Genomic DNA, 27,386 nt, shown 5'->3' with positions numbered 1-27,386 from the left:
TGTGCATGCATGCCTTGCATATACAAAAAATAATTTAACATGAACAGGCAAGTTTAGTGTTGTTCTCGTAAGAAATTGAAGTTCAATTTTAATTAGTTCATTTTTGCAGATAAAATTATACGAATTTATTCATTAATAAAAATTCCAAAACCATTAAAAACAAAACCAAAAAGACAAATATATTTAAAAATTGTATTTGGAGGGGCATATTTTTTTTGTCAAAATTCAAAAAAGCATGCTTGGTGCCGTCATCATACATTAGCTTATTAATCAAAATACATTTCTTAAAATAAAATATATATAATCTATGGAGGCTGGATTGATAATTGAGTTTTGAGCCAAACAATTTTTATTTCTTATAAAGGGGAGTAATTCTATTTTGGTCCTCCAAATATAATTTTATATATCTTTAATTTTTAAAATTGCTAGAGTAAAACACTTTTGATCTAACCAATATAATGAATTTAAAAATTAATGATGACTATAAAAAATCGATCTACTTTTAAACCTATGGAAAAATAAATCAACCTCACCCCTAGATTTGCTTTTTTTAAAAAAAAAAATCAACTTAGCTCGATCGTGTTTAAGCAAAAAGCCTGGAAAATTTAATGAGAGATCGATATTTTATTTAAAACGATCGAAGTTTAGCAAAAAAAAAAAGAAACCAAGCTCGGTCATTTTTTAAAAAATAACTTTTTTTTATCGGTCTATACTAAAAAAATTGCATAATAATTAAATTTGATCATTTTTTTCATTTCTCCTATTTTTAACATATGAAAAACAATGGAGCTTGATTGAATTTATGAAAAGTTAAACAAAAATTGAAATCAAACCAATCGAGTCAATTGATTTTTCAATAATGGATTTTCCTCATATCTTTGATAAAATGTTTTATGATAGTTAACATTACTTTTAAAATCTATTTTATTAGTTAGAGCAAAAATGCTCAATTTTAGCAAATTTATAGAATTAAAGAGTTATGATTATATATTTGGAGAAGAGGACCAAAATTAAAAAACAAGTGGACTAGTAGTGGCAATATTGTACAGTAAAGAATAGAGCGCCTATAAATTGGAGGATTACAGACAAAGTTAACAGAGCAAAATTTATAAGGGAATTATGGGAGTTGAAATTCGACCAGCCACCATTAATGGTGAAAATCACAGTGAAAGTGTAAATATAGGTGCACCAGTTGTACTTGGACTACAACCATTTGCCCTAGTAGATCATATAGCTAAGGTGGATTGGTCTCTTCTCTCCCAAATTCCCGGTGAACGTGGTGGCTCTTTCCCAGTACTTCCTCTTTCTTTTTCTTTTTTTTTTAATTCTTTATTATATACAGTTTTTGTGATAAAGATGGAATCTTTTTGATTGTTTGGGGGTTTTAAGGTTTGGGGTTGGTTTGTTTTTGATATAATTGATTGTTTTATTGCCAATTGCTAAAAAAAAAATTAGATCTTTGAATTCTGTGTTGTATATGTGTAAATTTTCAGCTAGCTTGTATGTTTTAGTTCCACTTTTTTTTGCAGTAGATTCTATTGCTCTTTGGATCTTTTGATTCTCTGTTTTAGTGTGTGTATGTGTTTAATTATCTTGTTTTAGTTGTGGGGGTGGGATTTGCTGCACTTGAGCCGAGTCTGTCGGAAGTGGTAAGGTCTGCGTACACTATACCCTCTCAGACCCCACTTGTGGGATTTTACGAGTATGTTGTTGTTGTTGTTGCTTTAGTTGTGGGGTGGGACAGGGAGTTTGGTAGCTGAGTTTGATTGTTGTTGATTAGAATATGTCAAGTGCTTTTTAATTTCATTGGGATGGGATGGTGACAATGTCAAAATCCAGTGTAGACTGCGAAACAAGATAGAACCTTTTTTGCTGATGAAGTTTGATGTATCATAGAATCTGAAAGGGGATTATGCGTGAGTTGATCTCGGTTTCTCCATATATCATGAGGTTATGTCTTTTGTGATTCTACAATTGAACATTATAGGTTGATCATTGTAGAATAACCTTTTGAGTTTCGGGTTTCCTACTACTATCAATCTTAGACTGAAAATGAGGGAATTTGGCTCGCATTTGATACTTTGGACTGAGAGGATGTTTTGGTTGAGTTGATAAAATGCATTTTACATTTGGTTCATTAACTTCCCTTTTCTCTAATCCATGTGGTTCATTTGTTAAAAGATTATGTTATTGCATATCTCACCCTTCACTCTGCCTATGTGCAAACGGTCCAAGCCTGGATAAAGGATGAAAGCAGAAGTAAAATAGTCTAAACTATGATTTCTGAGTGCTGAATTCGCTGGGATGTGAAAACTGATTTGAAATATAGCATTCATATAGCCGACCATTGATGCATAGTTGGTTGGCTTATCTCGCCCGTAACTGCCAGCTAGGAGAGGCATAATGTTTATAAAAAAAAATGGCATGCTAAAATACAAAAACCATGAAATATTATGTTTGCTACAAATGTCCTTATTTGTTCTAAACAAGAGTCTGATCCATTTAGTTTCCTTTGTTAACTGAAGGTTGCAGTTGAAGAGTTAAAGCATATACTCAACGAGCTTAACGCCCATATCCTTCCTTCTACTGACAATGAATCCCTATTGAAGACTATAGCTGGAGGTAGTGTTGCAAATACAATTAGAGGGTTGGCTGCTGGCTTTGGGATTAGTAGTGGGATCATTGGGGCTTGTGGTGAAGATGAAGAAGGTAAATTATTTATGAGCAACATGGGCCTTTCCAAAGTGGATCTCTCAAGATTGAGATTGAAGAATGGAACTACAGCTCAGGTGAGCACATTTGTTGGGATATTAAGATTCTGTATATAGATGATTCCCCGGTTTCTAATACCATGTAATTTTTTATGTACAGTGTGTTTGTCTGGTTGACGAAGTTGGCAATCGTACCATGCGTCCCTGTTTGTCTGGCTCTGTGAAAGTTCAGGTGATTTCTACTTTCATCTAGTCAAACTCAGTGGTGGGTAATGATTCTAATGATGTGTAAAATATTAAGCAAAGTGACCGTACGTTTGTCTTATTATTTCCTTGCTTTATCAGGCAGATGAACTGAAAAGAGAGGACTTCAAAGGTTCCAAGGTGAGGAGTCCTTATTTGATATTTTAAACTCTTATCTCCATCATTTTGTATACAATTAGTTATTACAATGTTGTATGTTTTCCCAGTAACATGTAGAGTTTGCTGATCCATTTATGAAAACGATTTAATTTCTGCTCGTTGGAGGACTACTCTGGGGAATTGTAGCATTGAAAATTTCTTCACTTATTTGCCTCTAATTTTTTGTAACAGTGGTTGGTACTGAGATATGCCATACTGAATGTAGAAGTTATTAAGGCGGCCATCAAAATAGCAAAGGAAGAAGGTCTTTTTGTTTCTCTTGATCTTGCCAGCTTTGAGGTAATTGTTCGCATAGGCTACATGGTATTATTTGAAGTTGGGTATTTCATTATTTGCTTTGAGTTTATGAAGCAGAAACAGTTACATGTCTTCTCAATTGATACAATGATCTTATTTCATTCTCTTTATTTGAGCTGTCCATACTCCATAGTTGGAAACATATATAAGAACACACGTATGAACGAAACTCAAATTACATTGTTCTGTTGAAATATGTCTGATGAGTGTTAATGATAATAGGATTTGGGTTGTTTTTTTTTTTTTGGTTCCTTTATGATATTCTTAATATATGGCAGATGGTGAGGAAGTTTAAATCACCTCTAATTGAATTATTGGAGTCGGGAAACATAGACCTTTGCTTTGCAAACGAGGACGAAGCAACTGAGCTACTAAGGTGATTACTTAAAACTAAGAAATTGTGTTTATTGACTACGATATTGATAGGCAATTCATGCAAATGACGATTTATGTTTTTCCAACATTTGATGCAGGGATGAAGAGAAAGCAGATCCTGATGCAGCACTTGAATATTTGGCTAAACATTGCAAGTGGGCTGTTGTCACCTTAGCCCAAAACGGGTGCATTGCGAAACATGAGAAAGAGGTATCTCTAATCCTTCCCCACCTGCAGTCCATCTTTAAGACACAGTGATTAAAAAAGAACCTTTTGTTCTGGTCTTCTGGATGTTCATATTATTTAAAGATGGTAATCGAGTGCCCGCAACTCAGTGGTTCTTGTCATTCGTATAGTAGGCTACTAGCAATTTAATATTTTCTCTCCATTTCATTTTATGTGAATGTATTTGACTGGTCATGGAGTTTAACAAAGAAGGAATTTTTTAAGTAAACTTGTGGTTATAAACATTATGTCATAAAATGACTTTTTTCGCTGATAATTTGTGATCTATACTTAGTGTTTGTTATTAGGGTTATAAACATGAACTATTATTTTGGTTTTCAGTTTGTACGTGTTCCAGCGATTGGCGAAGCGAAAGTTACTGATGCTACAGGTGCAGGAGATCTGTTTGCAAGTGGGTTTTTGTATGGATTGGTAAGGGGATTGCCACTGGAGGAATGTTGCTGGGTGGGTTCTTGCAGCGGTGGTTCTGTGATTCGATCTCTTGGGGGTGAGGTAACACCTGAAAACTGGCAATGGATGTACAAACAAATGAAGACCAATGGACTCCAACTTCCAGAACCAAGCAAATCCTCTGTTGTGACATAGAAGAGTGGCCTTGTTCTGCTGTCACAAGGCTTCTTCATCGCCTCCCCCCCTCCCTAACTCAATAGAAAGAGCAGCGCTGTGTTTTTTAAGTGCCTACTCCTTGTTATTTGACTTCTCGCGAAGAAATGTTGAACGTAAAAGTTCATATTGTTTGATCTAGATCTCCATCTCAATTCAGGTGTCAAAGATTCAGTTTTATTATTATATGCAATGTCTTGAAAGTTGCCATTGAACAGAGAATCAAGGTTTTACTTCTTGTTCCTGCTTTATGATTCTTAACTCTAAATCGAGCATTGTTTATATCCCTCCATGGCCAGAACATGTATCCCCCTTCCCAAAACAAACTACAAGATATTATGTTCCAAGTAGATCAATGGTTCTCTCTGTGATTCAATTCGATTGCAATTGTTAATTATAGTACATTTTGCTACTTGCAACTGGAGTTGATGATGAAAAATCATAATCATTCTCAGAAGTATCCCAGATTTATATGTTACAATTTACAACGTTCAAAGTCCAGTATATTTTGTAGTGTTCTGAGTGAAGATTGAGAACCCAAATAAACATTTGCTAACAACTAGCACTTGCTCATTTATATATCAAAATGCACTGTATATGTCATATAAACTTCTACTTTTGCTGGGAAAAAAAGTTAGCTAATTTGAATGGTTCTAACATGTAAGAATATATATGAATCAAGCATCGGTATATAATCTATAAGTTGTATAGTTATAATACGTAGGGATATATATGAGTTTGCTTAAACGACAATTCTAATCAAATATATAGTTTAGTCCAGCCATTACTACAACTCTATTAGTTCTGACGCCCCACACCATTCTGTCCTCCCTATTCTTGCCTAAATTAGGACGAGAAAATGAGTAACCTATTCATTTGGTCAGCTACTTATGGAGCTATACTGAAGCACAGAGGCCATGTCGTCATTTCATCGATAGTCTCCCACTGAAGAAAATGGACTGTGCCTAACAACGAAAGACACAAAGGGGGCGGGGGCAGGAAGGGGGGAGAGGGAGAGAGAGCGAGAGAGAGAGAGAGAGAGACAGCCCAACAAAGTCATTTAAGTTTTAAGTAGTTCAATTTCAGAAGCATGAGTTTTAAATTGTTTGGACCAAAGTAAAGCATGATTGCATAATAAAACATCCAAGCAGAAAATATAATCCATCGTGCCACACAAAATCTCAACATTCTAAGAAGAAATCTCTGAATATGAAAGAAGTGAGGCCTAAAGGAGGACATAAGTTATCAAATATCCATTGGGGCGGCTCCTTCATCAGCAGGGGCAGCACCCTCTTCAGGTGCTGCTGGTTCATCACTACCAGCCTCCTCCGGGACTTCGGCAGGAGCATCTTCTCCAGCTATCTCAAATTCATTGATCAATGCTTGTATGGTTTCCTTGTCCAATGTATGGAAAGCCTCTCCTACTCCTACCACAGCGACCGTGCAATTGGAGCTTGTTAGTTTTTCCCCTTGCAAAGTTTCTCTCAGTGCAAAGAGTGCATCCTTAAGCAGGCTTTCACGTGAAGAATCCATGAAAGTCTCAAACTTACGTTCCAAGTAGGTTTTTGCAGCTTGTGACCGAGATCCAATGGCAAAAGCTTGGTACTCAAAGTAGTTACCACTAGGACAATTGTAATAAAGGTGAGCACCAGACTCATCCAGTCCACCAACAAGCAAGCCAACACCATAAGGCCGTTTCCAGGATCGTTGAGTGCAAACCTGCCACAAAAGCAAATGTTAAGATGATATAAAGCGCAAAAATAGGCATCAACTTCTGAATCAGACAGTTAGCCTCATATACCAATATAAACATTTGTTGCATTAACAAATCATCCTGAGAAATGGAGGGGGGAAATGCATTCAGCTCAATATCCACCAAGACACGACAACAGACCCAAACGATTTTTATTCTTTCTTTACTTTTGCCCCATGACCAAGGCTCGACATGTGTCATTTGTAGGTATCCTGGTTCACTGTCAAACACATCCCTAAGTGAAGAACTAAGACAACTTTGTTGATTTTTCTATTTGTATTATGGAACAAAATTGTACGAACATGATGCATACCAACCATCACTAAGAGCCAACCTCTACTTTTTCCTTCCATGAAAACAATTTGGGAGAAATTATGAGAAGAGTCTGATATCAGCAACCACACAGTTGATGCAACCTATCAACAAGCACGCAACGGATTGTGCAGAAGTAAAAGGTTCAGCCTGCTTATCCAAATAAACCATATGCTTCCTTGGGAAGAACTCGAAGAGTCCTCTTTTAAAACCTTTTTATATGAGCTAATGAACTAACTAAAAATTACACTAGTAAGACCTCAGGTTGAGTAAACCTGATGTAACTATATCCAAATCATTAAAGCATAAAAGAACATCACAATTCTGGGTCTACATATCAAGGCAAGTCTTCAATGACTTAAATGGAAGAATGTCCCTCAATTTCCATTGCGTTTCAACAGTGACAAAGTCAGGACACTCTTATGCCCCAAAACCTAAAAATGTATCACCACAAAATTGGCCTACTATACCATGGACTGGCCTTTATACTTGGCTTTTCTTTACCGGGCGCATGTTTATATTTTCCTCTACCTCAATGGGAGATTTCTACAGTTTAAGGAACTAAGTGAAATTTCAGAATGTCAGATATATGAGAAATTGCTGTCAAAATAAAACAGCCGCAAAGCCTACTTGGACTGCATTCACCAACAGTTAGCAACAAGAAATTTCAAGGAGTACCTCTGATGACAAAATTTTGCAGCTAACATGATCATAACTTAAGACCATAGTTCAAACTTTACACTGCAAACCCCTCGCCTTACTCTCAAAATAAGAAAAGTATAAGTTGCTGTCTAGTAAGATCTAGTATATGCTATAGTTTGCGATAAGATCGGTCGGGAAGCATACACTAGGCACACAATTAAAATAGAGCGAATACGCTGTTATGAACTAAAACAACTTTCTTGATTTTTCTATTTGTATTATGGAACAAAATTGTACGAACATGATGCATACCAACCATCACTAAGAGCCAACATCTACTTTTTCCTTCCATGAAAACAATTTGGGAGAAATCATGAGAAGAGTCTGATATCAGCAACCACACAGTTGATGCAACCTATCAACAAGCATGCAATGGATTGTGCAGAAGTAAAAGGTTCAGCCTGCTTATCCAAATAAACCATATGCTTCCTTGGGAAGAACTCGAAGAGTCCTCTTTTAAAACCTTTTTATATGAGCTAATGAACTAACTAAAAATTACACTAGTAAGACCTCAGGTTGAGTAAACCTGATGTAACTATATCCAAATCATTAAAGCAGAAAAGAACATCACGATAAGATCGGTCGGGAAGCATACACTAAGCACACAATTAAAATAGAGTGAATACACTGTTAAGAGAAGATTTAGAGCAGTGGCACTATTAAAAGCTTGAACAGCAGCATTAACTATTACTGGTAAACTACCTATAGCAGCACCTCATTTAATACCATGATCACCTTTGCTAGATAGTATCTAATTTCCTAAACATCACTTTTTTTATGATCGTGGTGTCCGGGCCAGCTTTCACGCACCTCGACTAATTCCACGGGATACCAAAACATCATATATTGATATCTGACATGAAAATCCAGTGAATTTATACCCAATTTTACTCCAAATAATAGGAATGTGTAACTTGAAAATTCTAAAGGGGAAATGTCAAAGTAGTAATAATTAACCAAGATGCAGGAACAAACTAAAGCACCTCATTTGTAAAGTGGAAGGGAGGAATTATTGGGCAACCATTGCTACAATTTGATTATGATCTATGTTGATCAGATCCTTCAAAAAAATTGCAGCATCCATGTCAACCGAACACGATTTGAGTGTGGGTGTGGGATCCACACCGGATTTGGTCAACCTAACTTGGGTTTCTTTCACTAAATCTACGGCTAAAAAGTACAGGTTGATCGGGTATTTGGTTGATTATAAGTAACAGAATACCTAAGTATTTACATAGAATTTAATTATACCAGCTTTATTTAAATAACTTCAACTAATTGCCAAAACATATACTTAGATACTCCCTCATTTTTAAAAAGAATGGCACTATTACTTATTAGTCCATTCCAAAAGAATGTTACCACTCTAAGTTTGGAAACAATCTAACTCGAATGTCCCATTTTACCCTTAGCGATAAGTCTTTATAGCCACAAGCCAACACAAATATTATGACACGTTTAAGACCACGTATCAAAAGTCTTATAACCACACAAATATCATGACATATTTAAGACCACAAGTTGTAAAAGTCTTCTTTTCTTTCTTAAACTATGCGCCCAATCAAATTATCTTATATAAAGTGAAACAAAGCGAGTTTGTCGTATTATACATTCATTGGTTGTATCTTAGGTGATGATGAATGTGACTTCTGGATCTGCACTCGTGTCGAGTGGCCCCACTCGTATTCGAGCAACATATATTATGATATATAACACTTCTTACTTCTCTAGAAAAAGATAAATTCTTATGGAATATGTTTAAGGAACATCACTGATTACAGCATTTGCATGCACTAAAAGTGCAGAAAATCATAATTTGAACTTGATAGTTCTCTGATAAATCTTATATATGCAACTTTTTTCACCCGAGTTTCAAATTGATCTAATGGATATTTGACAAGTGTAAAGTGAGCAGGCATTTTAGAAGGACTGCACAAAAGGGCAATAAAGGTGTTCAAGCTATTCCCCAGCTGTCTCTTAGCCATTTGCTGAAAAAAATTCCACCATTTCAGCAGTAATATATAAATAACTAGAGTCTTTGTGGAGTTTGAAGAAATCTAGGGTAGTGCTACCTCAGGTGGAAGAAATGAACATCTAGCATATAGGCAACCGACTGATTTTGTGAACTAAGGCAGCAAACTCTAGCGTGTTTTTTCTCCTTGGACCACCACAGTGATGGATACCTCATCCAGAATGATAAGTATAACTTAAACATTGCAATCTTCTTATAAGTTCCAACTCCATCACTAAATATACCTATAGAGCGGTACACAAGTTTACCTTAAAAGAGGAACAGAAAGGATCCAAAAAAAACTGTTTCATAATTAACCATTTTAGTTTCGTCGTGTTAACAGCATTGAAATTGTGACTCATATGAGGAAATGAAGTAACAAAGGAATAACTTTGTAACAGACACCCACCCTGCCCCAAAACCCCAAACTTTCCTAGATTTGCTGCCTATTTGTTGTGGTTTGGAAGTGACTAGGAATAAACAAGTGAGAAACTAATGGCAGGATAACTAGCATTTGTGGGAAAAAATCCAACTGACCTTCCACCAAGTTAAAAGGGGGATTTCTCAATCCAAAGTAAAACCCTAACCCTCCATTTCATCGATCACAACAAAGATTCAGCTAATCAGCAAATATTAAACCACACTAAGCAGAGAACAAAACCAATTTAGGGTTTGAGCGAAAGACCTGAGCTTTATCAGCAAGCTGAACAACAAGACGCCCGACAGGTAACGGCGACTCATAAGAGTAACTATAGTTAATACACTCAGTACGCATATAACGAGAAAGTACACGGCCGTCAGCAGTGAGTCCAGCGATTGCAACTCCGATGTGGTCATCAACTTTGAAGATCTTCTTCTGGTGAGAAGATAGCTCAGAATTTGCCTTGTTAACAGACGCGAGAATCACATGCGTCTTCGATCTCAAACCTATCGCCGCCGAACCTTGCTTCACTGCCTCCATTGCATACTCCACCTGAAATAGCCTTCCCGCTGGCGACCATGTCGTCACATCGGTATCGTACTGGTTTCTGAACATTGTGTATACGAAATGTTATCGATCAAAAACGCTGTCGTTTTGTGGAGTTGGAATCACAGAGTCTGTTCTATGCTTCTTTGTGTTTGTGTTTCTCTTCCTTTAATGGAGTTTGGAGAGTGAAAGCTTGAGCTACCTTTTCTTTTTCTTCAAGGCAGAGTGAAATGGGTTTTTTGGGCCGCCATCTTCATGGGCCAATCAATATGGGCCGTTATGCTGATTAGGCCCAATTATAGATAGTCATTATTACTGGGCCTGAATATTAGTACAAGGCCAGTGACTAGAAATTGACTGGATCCAAATCCAAGTTCTTATTCCTGATTTGAGATTTATTAGGGTGATTTTGGACAAATAGGACTATTGTCGTGCTATTGTTTAAGTTTTTGACTTCATTTGAATATATCTGATTTTGGAATTTGCGGGTCAGGAGGTGTAAGCAAGCTTCTTTCCGACTAGACTAACCTGACAATTATCTTCCTATAGATAGCTCCTTGCTTATAAAAAGATTTATAACGAGAATCGGTTGAAGCTTATTTAGGATTGATCTTTTTTTAATTTGAGAATCTTATTTTGCCGCAAGTCTTGCTGAATGTTAAAAAGTCATATAGATGCGCCAAGACTTGTACCTGCCTCGATTCTTGATGAATCGGTAGGATTTGAGTGCAAATTACTGTCAATTTTGAAATAAATAGTTCACAAGTCATTAAGAATAATCAAAAGTTTTGATGGATAGACCTTACCATGAGTCTTGATGGATCGTCAGAACAATTTTGCAAAAGATTTTTGCTTCAAATTTCATCCAAATTTAATACACAACCTTCTAATATGAATTTCAACGGTTAGATTTAATTGCTTGAGAAGTTCTTTTGATTACAACGTAGTAGATTCATTTTGTTTTCTTCAACAAACATGCTCAATAAAGTCAAACAACATGTGTTGTTTAAGCCTTTTCAACTAATTAAGACATTTCAAAACAAACACAAATAAGTACAAAACTTTTTTTAAAATAAGTACAAATGTGAAACATCAATTAGAAAAGGACATCAAGTGAACATTATTGGAGTATTGTCCTATAGGTTTTGAGACCAGCTAAAATTGTTTGGTATCAAGTGAAATTGAGTGAATTTCGAACCAAATGACATTTCATGTCGTAGTACTTAGATAGTTAGATCACTTGTATTTATGCAACTTGACGTAGAATGAAATTCCAACCTAATCGATTTTTTTCCTTCAAAAAAGTTTAAAATGATTGAATTGAATAAAACTTGTGAATAATGTAATACGGAATGTTACAAATTCACTTACATGTATGTATAAGGTTTTGATGTATACCAGTATATAAAAAAATGATACTTGTTAGTGTATTTTTTAAAGAATTTGTACAAGATGTTCACACTTTGATCATATTCATTTAGACATACAAATACATCAAAACATATGAAGATTTCAAACACAGATAAATAGTAGGAATGACAAATTAAAATCAACTCATGAAAACACGATGTTCATCCAAGTAAAGTAAAACACGACGATGTTCATGATGTGATCATCCAAGTTTAGGAAAACACGACCAATGAGGTAGACACGTATAGACACTCTTTGTCAAAAATTACACTATGTGGGCGCTCCTGCATGCTTCTGATCAATAGAATATGAAAAAGAGAAAATCGAATTATGTATGATGAGCTTGAGTCGAGTCACAAAAAGGGTTATGATGAGCCCTTTCAAGGTCATGTGAAGATGTTATGATGAGCTTGAGTCGAGTCAAAAAAAAAATTAAGATAAGCACTTTTAGAATCTACAGAAACTTTCTTATGTTCTAGGTTAACACAAAGCGGGACTAGAGGGAATGCAACTACTGAGACAAGCAACTCAAACTAAATCCTGTGAGAAAATAAAAGATTAGTGAGGTAAGGTCTAAGGTCCATAGGGGTAAAGTTTTTTGATCCAGGTAAAATAAAATTAGGCCTCCCCTTCCATTCAAGTAGATTATTCTCTAGATCTCCTTATGGAGTCTAAGAAAAAAGATAGATATCCTTGCGCAAGCCGAAAGATCGATGTCCTTCAGAATTCTAAAAATATCAAAAATTGTGTGCCTTTAGGTCGTTCCATCTTTTTTTATTCATAATCAAGATGAAAGATCGGACATACTTGTTCAGTTCAAATCTACTTTTCATGATTCTAGAAAATTGTACAAAATAAAAGTCAACTAGTTATATGGTTGCTTAAGCAACAAACAAAAGAAGGGAAAAAAAGACAAAGATGCTAATAGATCAGAAAGTGCTATGTGTGCCATGGACTAATAAAGCCATATACAGATAGAAGACACGATTTGCTGTAGAAGGGCATGTGCATATTCTTGAGTGATCTTCTTCAAATTAAAGAACACTAACAATTATTATATTTTAATTAATAAATATATATAAAGAAATAAAAAGATAAGTGAAAGTAAAAGTAGTCTATTGATGTTCAGCCAAAAAAAAAAAAGTAGTCTATTGATGAGTTTAGGATCTACTTTATCTTTTAGATCTTCTTCATATATTCTTTCTTACTAATACTGTGTATATATATATTTGCTTCACCTTTTCATAAAGATTCTCTTCAGTCTTCATCAGACAATTTGGTAGCACTTTAATCATTTTTACCCAAGACTTCTATATGTATAGATAAAATAAAAGATAATATATCCCATCATCATCTTTTCTTTTTATTGTGTGTACCTATGGTTGGTCAAGATGTGGTAAAATTGAATTTTTGTAAAGGTGAAATTAGTAGGAGTAATAATAATCTTATCATGTGCCCAAGATGAATGAACATAGCATCGTTACAATCGTAAATGTCCAATTAAATATTAATCCTCCGGAATAGAGTTACTTAATATATGTGAGAGTTAGAAATATCAAGTGTTCATGAAGTTAGTATTAAAAAAAATACGCACAAACTTATTCGAAGACACTAATTATGAAGAAAAAACTTCCTTAACGAATTTGAACTCAAAAACTTCTCTGTTTAAATCATGGATCCACATCCTAAATAGTATATATATATAATTTCTAAGTTCATGTTTAATTAAGATTTAAGAGGTTTGATTTGGAGACTATAACAAAAATAACTTTTAGCGACAATAAATATACACATTAACAAAAAGTGCTAAAGTTTTTATCGGCATTAGTTAATTGTCATTGAATCCGATGTCGTTATAGGTTTTAGAGACATTTATAGAAAAAAATGTTAAGTATCGCTAAAAGTACATATTTAACGACAATTAAGTTATTATCATTAATTAAATGCCGCTAAAGATATTTTTTCCTTAGTGAGAAAACATATTCCTAGTTAATTAGAAGCTTGTACTTTTGATGATAAATTTATTAAACGCAACGGTTATGTTGCTATATCAAAAGAAAAAATAGGAAATAAAAGTCCTCTTCGTACCAAACACAACCCTAGGCAAAAACCATTGACTTTGAAAAGGGGAACAAAATTTTATTTTTTTATTTTGCTTCATATTTCGTAAATAGCATCTGAGAAAAAAGATATAATAGTAAATAAGTGGAAAAAATCATTACAGTGAATTGTAAAAGTTAATTTATTTGGACGTATATAAAAATGTCATCATGATAACAATATGATCAAAATGGTCCATGTGATAATTCTCCTTTTTATTAAGTATGTATTAATATCCCAATAATGCCATAGCAAAAGACACTGCAATCGTGTTAAACAATAGATTTTGAATTGAACCTTTAGTGGCCACTTTTTTATGTGTGAAACTTTAAAAAATAAAATAAAAAGTCTAAATTAAAGGATTTAAAAGTTTAAAACTTTGAAAAAGAATGCGATCATCGATGCAACAAAACTATAGTGTAGTTTTTTTAATTAAAAGATAGGTAGATGATGCCATTACTTTGTAGGCCCTTATTGTTTATAATATAAAGTGAAGAGATACTCATCATAACTTCATAACAATAAAGTTTTGAATCATGTAATATATGAGTAAATATGTAATATTAAATAGACCCTACCAATGAATACACCTTTCAAAGATATATTTTGACCATAAAATAAGTGAGTGAACATTCATTAAGGTTTTTATTTGTTCAACATTTTAAATTAGAGATAAGGTTCAAATTTATTGCTTTTACACTTTAGTATTTGACAAATGAGAACTTCAATTAATAAAATTAAAATTTACATAATTACCACAACTATTTATATTTATTTGGCATAATTTATAAATATGTCCTCTAACTTGATATCATTTTATATTTATGCCCTCCAACTTTGGATATGTACAAGTAGACACTTAAATTTGTATATAAAATTGAATAAATAGACATGTGTGTCCTACGTGACATCCTACATGGCAATTTGTGTCCTACGTGGTGTCCTACATATATTATGTCACATATGATTCATGTGTCTACTTGTCCTACATATATTAATATATTATGTCACATAGGATTCATGTATTTACTTGTTCAACTTTGTTAGCTCGTTTTTTTTAAGAAAAAAGAAGGATAAGATCCGTCAGCGCAACTTTTGTTGATTAATTCGCATTTAAGTAGAATTTTCTCAGGTTTAACATATGTAATACATGTTTTATCTTTGTATTTTTGCATCGCAATTATGTTGACTTGATCTTTTATAAGTGAAGATAAGATTTGTCAGCGCAACTTTTGTCGGTTTATTCGCATTTAAGTGAAATTTTTTCCAGGTTTAGCATATGAAACAAATATTTTATTTATATTTTTGTATCACAGTTATGTCGACTTGATCTTTTATAAGTGAAGACATAATAGAACATTTACAATAAACGCATTTATATATTATTGGTTGTTGATTCAATTCACTTTCGCTAGAAGTCAAGAAAAAAATAATTGAGATTCATACATCATGCATGCATGCATATAATAATCGTATTCTTCATACAAAAGAAAAATATAATTAGGGTTTTCCTTTTATAGGTCGTAAGTACATATATTTTACGTACATCTCAAATATTGATCTTATTAGGGTTTCCTTTTAGAGGTCGTAATTACGTATATTCTACGTCTCAAATGTCCTTTATATTGTTCCCTCCGACTTCATCTTCTTCTCGATTATCTACAAGTTCAATTCATACCAACTAAAATACGAAAGAATGATAACTTTTTTTTGTATTATCATATAGTTTAATCTTAAATTATTTTATTCATTATCTTAACAACTACGAGTTCATTCTAAATACTAAAATCCTTATACACAACCTAAAATACTTAGTAGTATTACTTAGTACTTTGATGTGATTTTTTTTCTATAATAAAAATAGTCGTTAGGTAATGAAAATTAAATATAGGAGCAAATTAAAATAATGATTTTACTATTTTCGATGCTCTCAATTAGTGTCTCCATAATGGGAGCTTATACCCAAATATGGTGTCCTAAAATTCATAATTTCATGTGAGGGAGGGGCCACACTTTGTATGATTAAATCTTTGAATATGGAATAATTGTGATGAGAATCTCAATGAGGAAACGACTATGCTTTTTCCTTTTTATTCATTTTTTTCTTATTTACTGTCTGACGTTTACATTTAAATTCGATTAAATTTGAATTCTTCTCAAAAAATCTCATATTGAAGGTGGAGCATTTCACGACTCATTTATAATACTATTTTGGTTTCACCTAATCCCAGCAACTTTGAAAATTAATAATATAATTTTAAAAATCAATTAAATTTACTTTCGAAAAAAAATGAAACGCGACGAATAGGATTGTTTTTACGAGCTTACACGTGCTACAAATACAATTAAATCATATTTTCTCTGTCATGGGAGAAGAGAGGCCCCATTTTAATTCCTACTAATTAATTCATATCAGTGAAAGTGAAATGCAACACTTCTTTTAAAAATAAGCTTTAAGTCATAGTCAATAATAATAATTAAAAAAAACATTTATGTTGTTAATGGTACGTCAGATTGACTAATAATGTCATATTATAATTTGGGACATTATTTGAAAAATTAAACTAAGGAAAAAGAATAGACATGGTTAGGCTTGTTTTTGTTATGTTAATTTAAGTTCCAACACTTTATTTCTGTAAGAGGAAATAATCCAAGTAAAACAAACACTAATACATGTGTATTATTTTGATTCCAAATTATTTGCCATTTAAAAAATTATTGTTTTGTACCTTGTCATTTCATTGTCATATTTTTTTTGTTATTATACTTCAATTTTTTGTCCTTCTTTCGAGTCAAAAGTCTATCAAAAATAAAAAATAAATACCACATAAAAGTAAGATGTACATATATTATACCTTGCCAAATTTTTTATTATGAGATTAGATTGAATATATTATATCGTAAGCTGTAACAATTTTTCGGAATAAACTTTAGCTTGAGAGTTTTTGAAAGCGAAATTATCCATATGTGGTTTGTTACAAGAAATTCAAGATGATTATTGAAAAATAGAAAATGGAATTCAAACTAATTGTTCATAATTTTAAAACTTCTTGCAAAATAGCCAAACAATATGAAAGTGATTATTCTTTTTTTTTTTTTTTAAAGTACAAGAAAACGTTAAAACATTTACGTCGTTACATGTTTTTGGTCCTCACTCTTGTGAATATGAAAAGCTGGCTTCTTCAAGGATGCAACTAGTTTATTTCATATATTTTTTTTAATTTCCACTCAATATACGATACTCATATTAGGGTTCGATATTGAAATTCACACATTACAAAGCCATTTCCGAAAATAATACTCTTAATAAGATTTTTTTCATTCACACGAGCTCAAATCCAATATCTGATTAAGAATGGAGAGATCTCAACTATTCCACTACATAAAATAAATATTATTTTACCAAAATAGCTTATAGATGACTAAAAGAATATGAAAATATGGAGTACGCCGTCTATCTCAATTTATGTGATACTTTTTATTTCTCAAGAGTCAAATAATTTAAGTTTGATCGAAAATTTGCACATGAATTTTTCAAAAAAGTTAAATAAATTTTATATATTTATAAACTACATAAAATTTATGGTGAAAAATGAATTAATATCGAAAATATGTCACATAAATTGAGACGAGAATTAATATACTAAAATAATCACCGAACGAGTTGATCAATCCAAGTTGGAGACTTGGAACCAAGTGTACCGTACAGCAACAAACAGAGCTAATATTAATAAAAATTACAAATTGACCCTTCAAAAAACACATTTTGTAATTATTCTGTCACAATTTTATTTTTATTTCTTCTTCTCTTTGATTCTTCAGACAAATATCACCGAAGAAAAAAAATATATATACATAAAATTTCCTCCTGAAATAATCAACCCTAGTTCATTTCTTCTCTCTGTGTACTTCAATGGAGCCTTTACACAGAAGGAAGCTTTCTAACGCCAATGGCTTATCATTTTCTGCTAAACAGCATCCGTACGACGGCGTTTTAACAGGTGCACAATCGAAGTTCGGAGCTCCGGTTTTACCTTCCGGTGCTCCGGATTACTCTGAGATTTTTGGAGGTTCTCGTGATTCTTCGATTCCGGTGCTTGATCTTTCTGGTATCGATGATGCTGCGGTTTCCGATGATGGACGGAGCTCCGATAAACTGGATTATTCCAACATTTTTGGTGGTTTTTCTCGGGAAGATATGGCTGTGCGTAATGAAGAGTTGTTTTCTAGAGGTAAACGAGGGAAGCGTTCTTCTGCTAAATCTAGGTGAGTTCATTTTCATGATTTTTTTTTTTTAATTTTTGCTTTTTATTTGAAGAGAAAATGGAGATTTCTGTTAGTGATGGAGCTAAGCTTGATGTGTCCAGTAGTAGTTTGAATCGGTTACGAGTTTCGTTTTGTGTGTTTTCTCGCTGTTCATTTTCATGATTGCTACTCGCTTTTTACTTTTCATTTGTCGACTGGTTTTAAATTTTGTTGTGTGTTAACTTGCTTGTTTTTCTCTATCTGTTTAGCTGATCATCTGTTTGTTTCTCGGCAATTATCTGTTTTTTTTCCTATTCTTCGTGCAGTACTTCCGATTGCCTCTCCATACGAACAGTCTCTAATTCTATATAGTTGTAGCTTTGGTTGATATACAGAAAAGAAAACAATAGAAAAGAAATAGGAAAAAAAGGAAAAAGCACAATGATATGAAGTTCATATGGTGTCATTTTATCTCTGTTCTTAATTTTGGGGTTTGCTTCAGTTTGTATATTCTTAGTGTGCTTAACAAGTCCTTTTTCTGTTTCTCTACCTTAGGTGAGATTTATATGATTTTTTGTTCTGCTAGGGAACTGGTAAATTAGATAGACGAACATGTATCGTTGGTTGAAGCATTCAAATATTTCTGGTATGGAATATTCATATGTAAACCTTTCTAGTAAAAAAAGAATCTCCCATAAATTCTCGTTTGTTGCTCATTCTGAAACGTGTCGTCTTCTGTAGCTTATCTAGTAATCTGATGTCCTTTTGCTTTTCTAATTGGTTAAGTTGTGTTGGTTTACAAAATGTTAATCCTGCTCTTATCCTTTGTAACGGAAGGTTTTAATCCAAGTTTGTCGTGATCTGATGTTTAATTACACGTCTCTAGTCTTTTTAAAGTATAAGTACTTAGACATGCTATGTGGTTTGGAATTTAATGGACATTTACTGTGTGCATTGACCTTGGTTGGTCTGTTTTCTCACGTGTGGAAAACGACAACCTTCCGTATTAATTTGCAATTCCCTTGATTGCTTTTATTTTCTGCGTCATTTCCCAGATTTTCCCAGTTTGTCTTGGACGACACCATGTGTATTGGTGGACATTTACTGTGTGCATTGACCTTGGTTGGTCTGTTTTCTCACGGGTGGAAAACGACAACCTTCCGTATTAATTTGCAATTCCCTTGATTGCTTTTATTTTCTGCGGCATTTCCCAGATTTTCCCAGTTTGTCTTTGACGACACCATGTGTATTGTTGCTTTTGGTTCAACATAAGTTATGACGGTTCCCTTAATTTCGTGTTTTTGTTGCATTTAGGACTGCTTCGGAAGGATCCGATCAATGTAGTCCAAGTGGAAGGCAAAAGGAGTCCTCATGTGATGCAGCTAATCAATCTTTGGATGGGCCAAAACATTTTAACCTATCTTATCATAAGACCAGCCAACGAAGCAGAGATGGGTTAAATGGCATGACACAGATTGCTGAACTGCATGCTGTCCCTGGTTTTACGCATTTTATAGATGAAAGTTCCCATGTTCCAAAGACTGAATCCTGTCAACAAGCACCCTTTGTAAAAAGTGATGTACTTCGCCAAAGGAGTTTTAGTGGGGAAATCTTTAAAGGACGTGATAGGAAGGGGGATTTGCATGTCCCAAAGATACAGAGTTCAGATGGAGTACATCGCAACAGGAGCTTTAGTGGGGAAATATTTAAAGAAGGGCATGCTAGGAACAGGGATTTGCATGTCCCAAAGTTACAAACTTCAGATGTACATCGCAACAGGAGCTTTAGTGGGGAAATATTTAAAGAAGGGCATGCTGAGAATGAGGATTTGCATGTCCCAAGGAATCAAAGTTCAGATGGACATCACAACAGGCACTTTAGTGGAGAAATAGTTAGAGAAGGACCTGATAGGAGTGGGGACTTGCATATCCCCAAGAAACTAAGTTCAGATGTTCATCATGACACGAGCTTTAGTGGGGAATTATTTAATGGACATGATAGGAAGGAGAATTTGCATGTCCCTAAGAAACTGAGTCCAATTGGTGTAGTGAAGGTTAAAAGTGGATCTAGCTGGGATGTGTTCAATGATAAGTTTTTTAGTGCACGTGATGAATTTGACAAGAGATCAAGTTCCACTGAAGGGGCATCGGCTTCCAACCCCGTGGCCAATGACATTAAGGGCCAACCTTATCAATCAAAAATTACTGGTCCTGATTTCAAATTTGGTGAATCTGGAAGGGGTAGTCGTGTCAATGATACTTCACCACCTTCCTCTGATGAGGAACTTGATGCAAATTCGGCAGCTGCTATTTCTGCTGCCACTTTGAAAAAAGCCATAGAGAAAGCTCAAGAGAGTATTAGGCTAGCCAAAGAGCTAATGGAGAGAAAAAGCGAAGGTGTTCCAGCTTCTCTGAAACGAAGGTCTAAAGGTAGCTTAAAATCCAAGGATAATAGGGTTGAGTGCAATACAAGAAGTAACAGGGGAGATACTATAGAATTGCAGGGAAAAATAGGTATTGGATTGCCTCCATTTACTGAGGTTTGTCGGGAAATTCCATCAAGCAATGCTGTTTTGGCTTCATGCTTCAATCTTAAAGAACAGCAAAGAGTTACTGGAAATGTTGAAGTATCTCACAGAGATGTAGCAGGAACTTGGTCTCCGGAGGTGGTAAGCAGTAGAAAAGAGAATACTCAAACCTTGGCATCTCAACAGGTTGACAGCAGCAATCATTCCCAACCATCTATGGAGAATAACAGTCATGTATACAAGCCAAAGGAGATGAATCCAAGTAACAAGACCAAAGAGCTTGACGAAGCACCTGATTATACCAAATCAATGGGGGACATAAAGCCAACACCAAACATCCTTGGGAAGTCAGAAGCTCCTGAGGAATACAAGGATACTTCCAATTCAGCTCTGATGCATGATTCTGAGGAATATGTAAATTCTGAACTGACCAAAGACTATTGCTTTGCTAAGGAGAAGGCAAATTGTTCTGCTGAATCGAAGAAGTCTGAAAATATGAAGAACAATCTGGAGTCGACATTTGTTGAACAATGGAGTTTCAAGAACTTGCAGAATTCTCTGGCACTGCTTACTGAGGAGAAAATTGAGTTCCAAGAAATGGAGAATGATAACTTACATAACAACCAAAAGACACCTCTAGAAAATGAGACACTGAACCATGAAGACTTGGAATGCAGAATAGCATCGAAGCAGCTAGAAAAAGTTGAGATGGAAGAAAACAAAAGTAGATTGAGAAGGAGCTCCGATGAAGAAGAAACTGGCATTGTGGATAAAGAAGCCTCCCTATGGGTGGAAAATGATGAGAAGCCCCAACATGGCTTCAAGAAAGAAGGCATTGACAATAAACATGAAGATTTCCAAGGGGGACAAGACGCTGGAATATCATATGGGGTTCATGAGTGTGAGCCGAGTGAAAGCAAAACGACTTACTCTTGTGAAGGGGAAGAGAGTGAGAGAAATCTTGAAGGATCTGAGAGGGAGGTACCTCAGAATATATCCATAGAGCCTTGTCAGTACGAAGCAACTGAAGAAATAGAGAACCGAGCTGATAAATTCACACAGAATAGAAAGACTGAAGCAAGTCAGAAGGTTGACGAAATTGATAGTAAGCTGGTGGAAGCATCTGATAAGAGCGAGGGTGATCAGGAGATAAGTGTGTCTCCAAGTGTTGCTGATAAACAAAATTCAATGAAAACTATTTATGAGCCTGATCACGATGGCAGTACTTGTTCAAGTGAGATACAAGAAGCTTGTGAATATCAACTAGAAAATGGTGACCTTGGAATTAGTCAGCAGGCAGTTGATTTTGAAGGGATACAAGGAGTTTCTGAAGCCATCAATGAGCATGCTGAGTGTGAGAAGTATGGAGCAAGTGAAGAGTCATCCAATTATAGGGAGAGGGAGATAATGGAAACTGCTAGTGATCTCCAAAATGCTAGTGAAGGGGATACCTCTGAGGGCATGGTGCAAGATACTTATGACTCCTCATCTGAGGATGCCAAGGAAGTGAGTCGGGGTTCCACTTGCATGAACACTGCGGATAATCTTCCAAGTGAAAGAGTGTTGTTTGAGAAAGAGAGCTTCTGCAATGTCATTCCAGAGAATGTCAGTGATAATGAATCACATTTTGTACCTGAGGTCCACCCTTCCGAAGAACAAAGGAATACCACATTTATTGACAGAAACCTTGAACAGAAACGCGATGAGACTGGTAAGGAACCAGAAGAATCCTCAGATCCTGATGAAGGGGATGACTCTTGGGTCCCTGAACATGTAGAGAATGAGGAAACAATCAAGGTGGATGGTAGTGTTGTTGACCAGGTTGAGAAAAACAATGATATTGAAGCAGCTCAGCAAGTAAAGAAGTCTGTTGAGAACTCAGAAGGCTTGGAATGGTCTTCTTTACTGGGTGATCGTGAACCACTGGGCAATGATGAAGAGTTAAAATCAGAACTGTATGAGGAAGAGAAAAATCTTAGCGAAAAAATTGTTGTAGAAGAGGATACCAAAGAGTCGTTAACAAAAGAAGTGGACAAAAATAATGGTAGAAAAACTGAGGTAGACATGAGACAGCAAAGGGAAAGGGAAAAAGATAGAAAAGTAGTGGAAAGAGCAATTCGTGAGGCTCGTGAGAGAGCTTTTGCTGACGTCTGTGAAAGGGCAGAACGAGCTGCTGTGGAGAGAGTAACTGCTGAAGTTCGGCAAAGAGTAATGGCTGAGGCACGAGAAAAGCGTGAGAAGGCTTCTGCAAGTATCAAGGTATCAACAGACAAATCTTCCATTGAAGCCAAGCGTAAAGCAGAACGAGCTGCTGTGGAGAGGGCAACTGCAGAAGCCCGTGAACGTGCTTTAGAGAAAGCTTTATCACAAAAAAACATAGCTGAATTAAGGTCTCAAGTAGATAGAGACGATGTTGAAAGATCTGCTAGTAGAACCAGAGAGAATAAATTGAAGCAAAGCCTTTCTTCTTCTGTGAGTATCATTCACTTTATTTCCTGCTTTTCTCTTAGTGGATATATTGTGACATATAGAGGAATGATCTACTCATTAAATGCAGGATTTGGAGAAATTTGATGGAAGTAATAGTGAATCAGCTCAGAGGCGCAAAGCAAGGTTGGAGAGGCACCAGAGGATAATGGAACGAGCAGTATGTGTATCTAAACTCTATTTGTAGGATACTAGTTCCTGAACGTTGTCCAAGCATGTTCATTTTTATCTTCTACTGATCTTTTCAGGCAAAAGCCCTTGAGGAGAAGAATCAGCGCGATCTTCTGGCTCAGAAAGAGCAAATGGAGAGAACTGTAAATTCTCTTGATATGATTAGTGTGCTTATGGTGTTAATGATAACATGTTAGTTGTGCTTTGCTTATACGCGTGTTTAAATTTCAGAGACTAGCAGAAGCTCTTGATTCTGATATTAAAAGATGGGCCAGCGGTAAGGAAGGGAACCTACGGGCACTGCTTTCGACTCTGCAATATGTATGTATCCATCTGATTAGTGCTTGCCCAAGTATTTTGTCCCTTGTCTGTTATGAATATAAACTGAAGGGAACGAAGAATCTCAAGATGCTACCTCTCTTTCATTAGGAAAATATATATTGATTGATCTTCAAGAAACTAAAAGTTGGGGTGACCTTTTTCCTCAGAAATATAATTGCAGTAATCAGAGTTTAGAACAAGTGAATGAATCCCTTCCAAGTTCCTAGGCATTTTATTTTTGAAGTTCATTGCACTGACCTTGATTTAATTTTTTGCCCTGTTCAAATATATAACATCCGTTGTCTCTAATTGTGCATTGTTTTTGTGAATGTAGATCCTTGGAACCAGCAGTGGTTGGCAACCTATCTCGCTGACTGAAATTATTACTACTGCTGCTGTGAAGAAAGCTTACCGTAAAGCAACTCTGTATGTTCACCCTGATAAGTTGCAGCAAAGAGGAGCGAGCATTCAGCAAAAATATATTTGTGAAAAGGTTTTTGATCTTCTCAAGGTAATGTTTCTCTAACGGCATGTTCTGATTTGTGCTGTTGCTTGTTTTTTTTCTTTTCTATTTTATGTACTTGAATCTCATTATTTTCCTTTTTGTGAACCAAAGGCCGCATGGAACAGGTTCAACTCAGAAGAGAGGTGATGCAATGTTTGCGCTGTCCTAATGTTGGCCATCAGCTTTTCAAGATGGAAAATGAAACATGTTTTGTAGATAAATTTAACTATTGGCAATCTAGTCTTAGACATGAACAGTAGCTCATCAGTTTGGAAACTCAGGGTAAAGTTATTTACAAAATGTTGAAATGCAAGGTAAATTAGGCGTAGATAACGCCTTAAATGTATGTGTTGACTAGGTGATTCCTGGTTCACTAGAGATGCTGTGTACTTGCCTTGACACCTAAAACTTTGGTATGAAGGGTTTAAATGATGGGACTTTTAAATTTTAAAAATATCATTCTAGAGCCTTTTGAATTGTTATGATCAAGTGGCGATTGTAACTAATCCCTTAGAAATCTATACCCTATTAAGAGTTGGGGACATTTATTTATAGGATTAACATCTAAATGCCAGCTCGAAGACGACGGCCATTATGAGGATAAAGAGATTGCTTGACTTAGAACCTTGAGTTATATGAACAGACATAATGCACCAAACAAAATACTGTCGAGGAAGAATCTCAGTATTAGAACAGACGCTGCAATTACAAGCCCATTACATGAAGCATGACTGCATTTTGTGCATGCATCCGGTTTTCAGCTTGGGGAAATACAATTGAGTTTGGCGCTTCAACCACGCCATTAGTGACTTCCACTCCCCTTTCTGCAGGCAAACAGTGCATAAAATAAGCCTTCTGTCCAGCTATTTTCATGAGTTCTTCGTCAACCTATTGACAAATGATAAGATGTTAGGGAAAGACTAGCTAGCCTGGAGTTCACGCACAAAAAAAATTCAAGAGTTGATGTTATCATTAACTATTAGATTGTTCCAACTTGTTCATCAATATTAGATGGGTATTCATAAAAGCATCAATGGCGAGGGGCATTTCTGGGCCTAGCCCCCTATACTACTGGTTTTGCCTGCATTCGTGGCAAGCAATTTTATGTATATATGAATAGGTGTCTTGTACTACACGCACAAGTCGAACAGACTAGACAGCTTAGAAATTTGTTACACTCCTACCTGGAATCCTTGAAACACCTGACGACGCTGTGCAGCTTCTTCTTTTTGTCCCATACTCGCCCAGACATCCGAGTATACAACATCAGCTCCTCTAACAGCTTCCTTTGGATCATTAGTTATCTCAATTTTGCTTACTCCAGCACCTTGTGCTTTCTTAACTGTTTCCTCATCAGGTTCAAAACCTTTTGGACAAGCACATATAAAGTGGAAAGGAATTACTGAAGCCAGTAGCAACCAAGAATGCACTATGTTATTTCCATCTCCAATATAGACAACCTGAAATTTGCAGTCAACATTGAATTACAAAGATCATGTCACCAGAACAGAAATTGGAATATCACCAAATGTTGCCTGAAAAAGCTAAACCTTAGTTCCTTCCAGGTGACCAACATGTTCAATTATTGTGAGGGCATCGGCCATAATTTGGCAAGGATGGTTGTAGTCTGTAAGGCCATTAATCACTGGTACAGTTGCATATTTAGCAAGATCTAGAATGTCCTGCAGCAGCAACAAAAAACGATAGATAAAAATTTTATTTTGCAGTTGGTATGAAAGAACGGACTTAGAAATGTCCAATCCTCCCCTATCAATTACTCAGTTCAATATCTCAACCTGTACAAAACCCTGAAGAATATTTACGAGTGAATAACCATAGCACAATTAGCTTGTGGAGAAAGGCGACATCATTCAACTGTTATTTACTGGTAAGATATTAGATAAAAGATGGATCCGCTATTCAGCTCCAACAGAAAAGATCAAAAAACTCTTGTTCCAACTTATTAAAAGGGGCAACCAAATACTTAGAAGGGACAATGCTATGAAGAGAGGATTTTAACAGAGGAAACAGAAGCGTCGACTGGACAACTAGCACAAACAAGAGTGTTAGCAGTGCTTTACTGTAGTACACCAGGAAGAAACCAAAATAGGAAACTCACCATGTACCAGGAAGAAGTCAAAACAGAAAAACTCACCAGCGTACCTGATGAGCAAAAACTCGAGCCATAATGATATCATTATAGCGAGACAGAACACGAGCAATATCACGAGTTTCTTCCCGCTTACCCATCTGTATGTCATCTGGTCCCAGGTATATAGCATGCCCACCAAGCAAGTAAAACCCTGTCTCAAAGGAAACCCGTGTCCTCATGGATGGCTTAGCAAAGATCATCGCCATAGTTTTACCTTTAAATGGGAGATATGTCCTCTCCCCTGATTTTATAAGCTGTTTGACCTCTTTGGCTCGATCCAAGATGTTCAAAAGAGTTGATTTGTCAAAATCGCTGATGTGCAAAAAGTCCTTCTGACTAGCATTTACTGGAATTAAAAATAAGACACATCAGAAAAATCTTCTTAAGCCATTTTTGAATAAAACATGGGTTGATCCATCATCTGAAAAACTAGAGGACACAGTATTATTGTTCTCATGGGTTCGGAGACTGTTTAAGATAGAAGCTTGTGATCTCTGGGCTAGGAACACACCTTGGTTTCTAACCGTGTGCCACGAGCATTCAGGAATTTATTGGCAACAAACAAAAAGTATTATCATTCTCTAACTTGTTTTTGATATACCAGGAGAATTTCATTAAAATTAGATGATGTGAAAATGTATACATACACTAAGGATTCTTATTTCAACTGCAAACACTTGTAAAGTTTTCTCAACTATCCATACAACAAGGTCTTCACAATTAACACCAAAAAACAGTTTTTGATTCTCTAACTTTGTGCTTTGTGACCTCAACAATTTTTTACATGAAAGCTCTTGAGAATATACTAGTAACTCAGCAGGCAATAAAAATGATCATGATTCATGAAGCATGCATACAACTCCTGGAATGTTAAAGGCTCAAATATGGCCACCACTATAAACAGCACATGCATGGTCATTGGCCTTTGGACACCTCCACATCTCTAACTAATAAGTCGGAAATTCGAATCACATCGAAGATAAGTGTGAATCAAGGTTGATCCAAAGAAAAATAAACCGAAACATCAAAAGGTGCATGGTATAACAGACTTGATAGACCAAAAGAGCA

General features: G+C 35.3%; 4 protein-coding genes across 4 annotated transcripts in view; 2 read left to right on the top strand and 2 right to left on the bottom strand.

Moving 5' to 3' along the window:
- Nucleotides 1-1,093: 1,093 nt before the first annotated feature.
- Nucleotides 1,094-4,839, top strand: LOC125827806 (uncharacterized). The gene is made up of 9 exons (XM_049507147.1): nucleotides 1,094-1,293; nucleotides 2,526-2,789; nucleotides 2,872-2,943; nucleotides 3,057-3,095; nucleotides 3,306-3,413; nucleotides 3,710-3,807; nucleotides 3,905-4,016; nucleotides 4,374-4,648; nucleotides 4,689-4,839. The coding sequence occupies exons 1-8, from the start codon at nucleotides 1,120-1,122 to the stop codon at nucleotides 4,635-4,637; spliced, it is 1,131 nt and encodes a 376-aa protein (XP_049363104.1). The 5' UTR covers nucleotides 1,094-1,119; the 3' UTR covers nucleotides 4,638-4,648; nucleotides 4,689-4,839.
- Nucleotides 4,840-5,782: 943 nt separating this feature from the next.
- On the bottom strand, nucleotides 5,783-10,587 carry LOC125827612 (proteasome subunit alpha type-1-A-like). The gene is made up of 2 exons (XM_049506916.1): nucleotides 10,119-10,587; nucleotides 5,783-6,374 (listed from the first exon to the last, which is right to left on the bottom strand). Exons 1-2 carry the CDS (start codon nucleotides 10,467-10,469, stop codon nucleotides 5,901-5,903), a joined length of 825 nt encoding a protein of 274 aa, XP_049362873.1. The 5' UTR covers nucleotides 10,470-10,587; the 3' UTR covers nucleotides 5,783-5,900.
- A 7,167-nt stretch (nucleotides 10,588-17,754) lies between these two features.
- Nucleotides 17,755-24,555, top strand: LOC125827558 (auxilin-like protein 1). The gene is made up of 7 exons (XM_049506854.1): nucleotides 17,755-18,176; nucleotides 19,470-23,154; nucleotides 23,240-23,329; nucleotides 23,418-23,483; nucleotides 23,572-23,661; nucleotides 23,996-24,172; nucleotides 24,278-24,555. Exons 1-7 carry the CDS (start codon nucleotides 17,824-17,826, stop codon nucleotides 24,311-24,313), a joined length of 4,497 nt encoding a protein of 1,498 aa, XP_049362811.1. The 5' UTR covers nucleotides 17,755-17,823; the 3' UTR covers nucleotides 24,314-24,555.
- Nucleotides 24,556-24,758: 203 nt separating this feature from the next.
- The window catches only part of LOC125827795 (ornithine transcarbamylase, chloroplastic), a 3,077-nt gene continuing 449 nt past the window's right edge, over nucleotides 24,759-27,386 (bottom strand). The window contains exons 2-5 of the mRNA XM_049507132.1: nucleotides 26,330-26,664; nucleotides 25,717-25,848; nucleotides 25,351-25,626; nucleotides 24,759-25,054 (exon numbers count right to left, since the gene is read on the bottom strand). Coding sequence (XP_049363089.1) covers nucleotides 24,872-25,054; nucleotides 25,351-25,626; nucleotides 25,717-25,848; nucleotides 26,330-26,664 — 926 coding nt within the window. The 3' untranslated portion in view covers nucleotides 24,759-24,871. The remainder of the gene's footprint in view (nucleotides 25,055-25,350; nucleotides 25,627-25,716; nucleotides 25,849-26,329; nucleotides 26,665-27,386) is intronic.

This window comes from Solanum verrucosum, unplaced genomic scaffold, assembly GCF_900185275.1.
Source record: "Solanum verrucosum unplaced genomic scaffold, falcon-dt-bn FXZP01000064.1, whole genome shotgun sequence".
In the NCBI taxonomy this organism is placed as follows: Eukaryota; Viridiplantae; Streptophyta; class Magnoliopsida; order Solanales; family Solanaceae; genus Solanum; species Solanum verrucosum.
The sequence above is the reverse complement of the archived record's forward strand: the minus strand, read 5'-3'. Positions and strand labels throughout refer to the sequence as shown.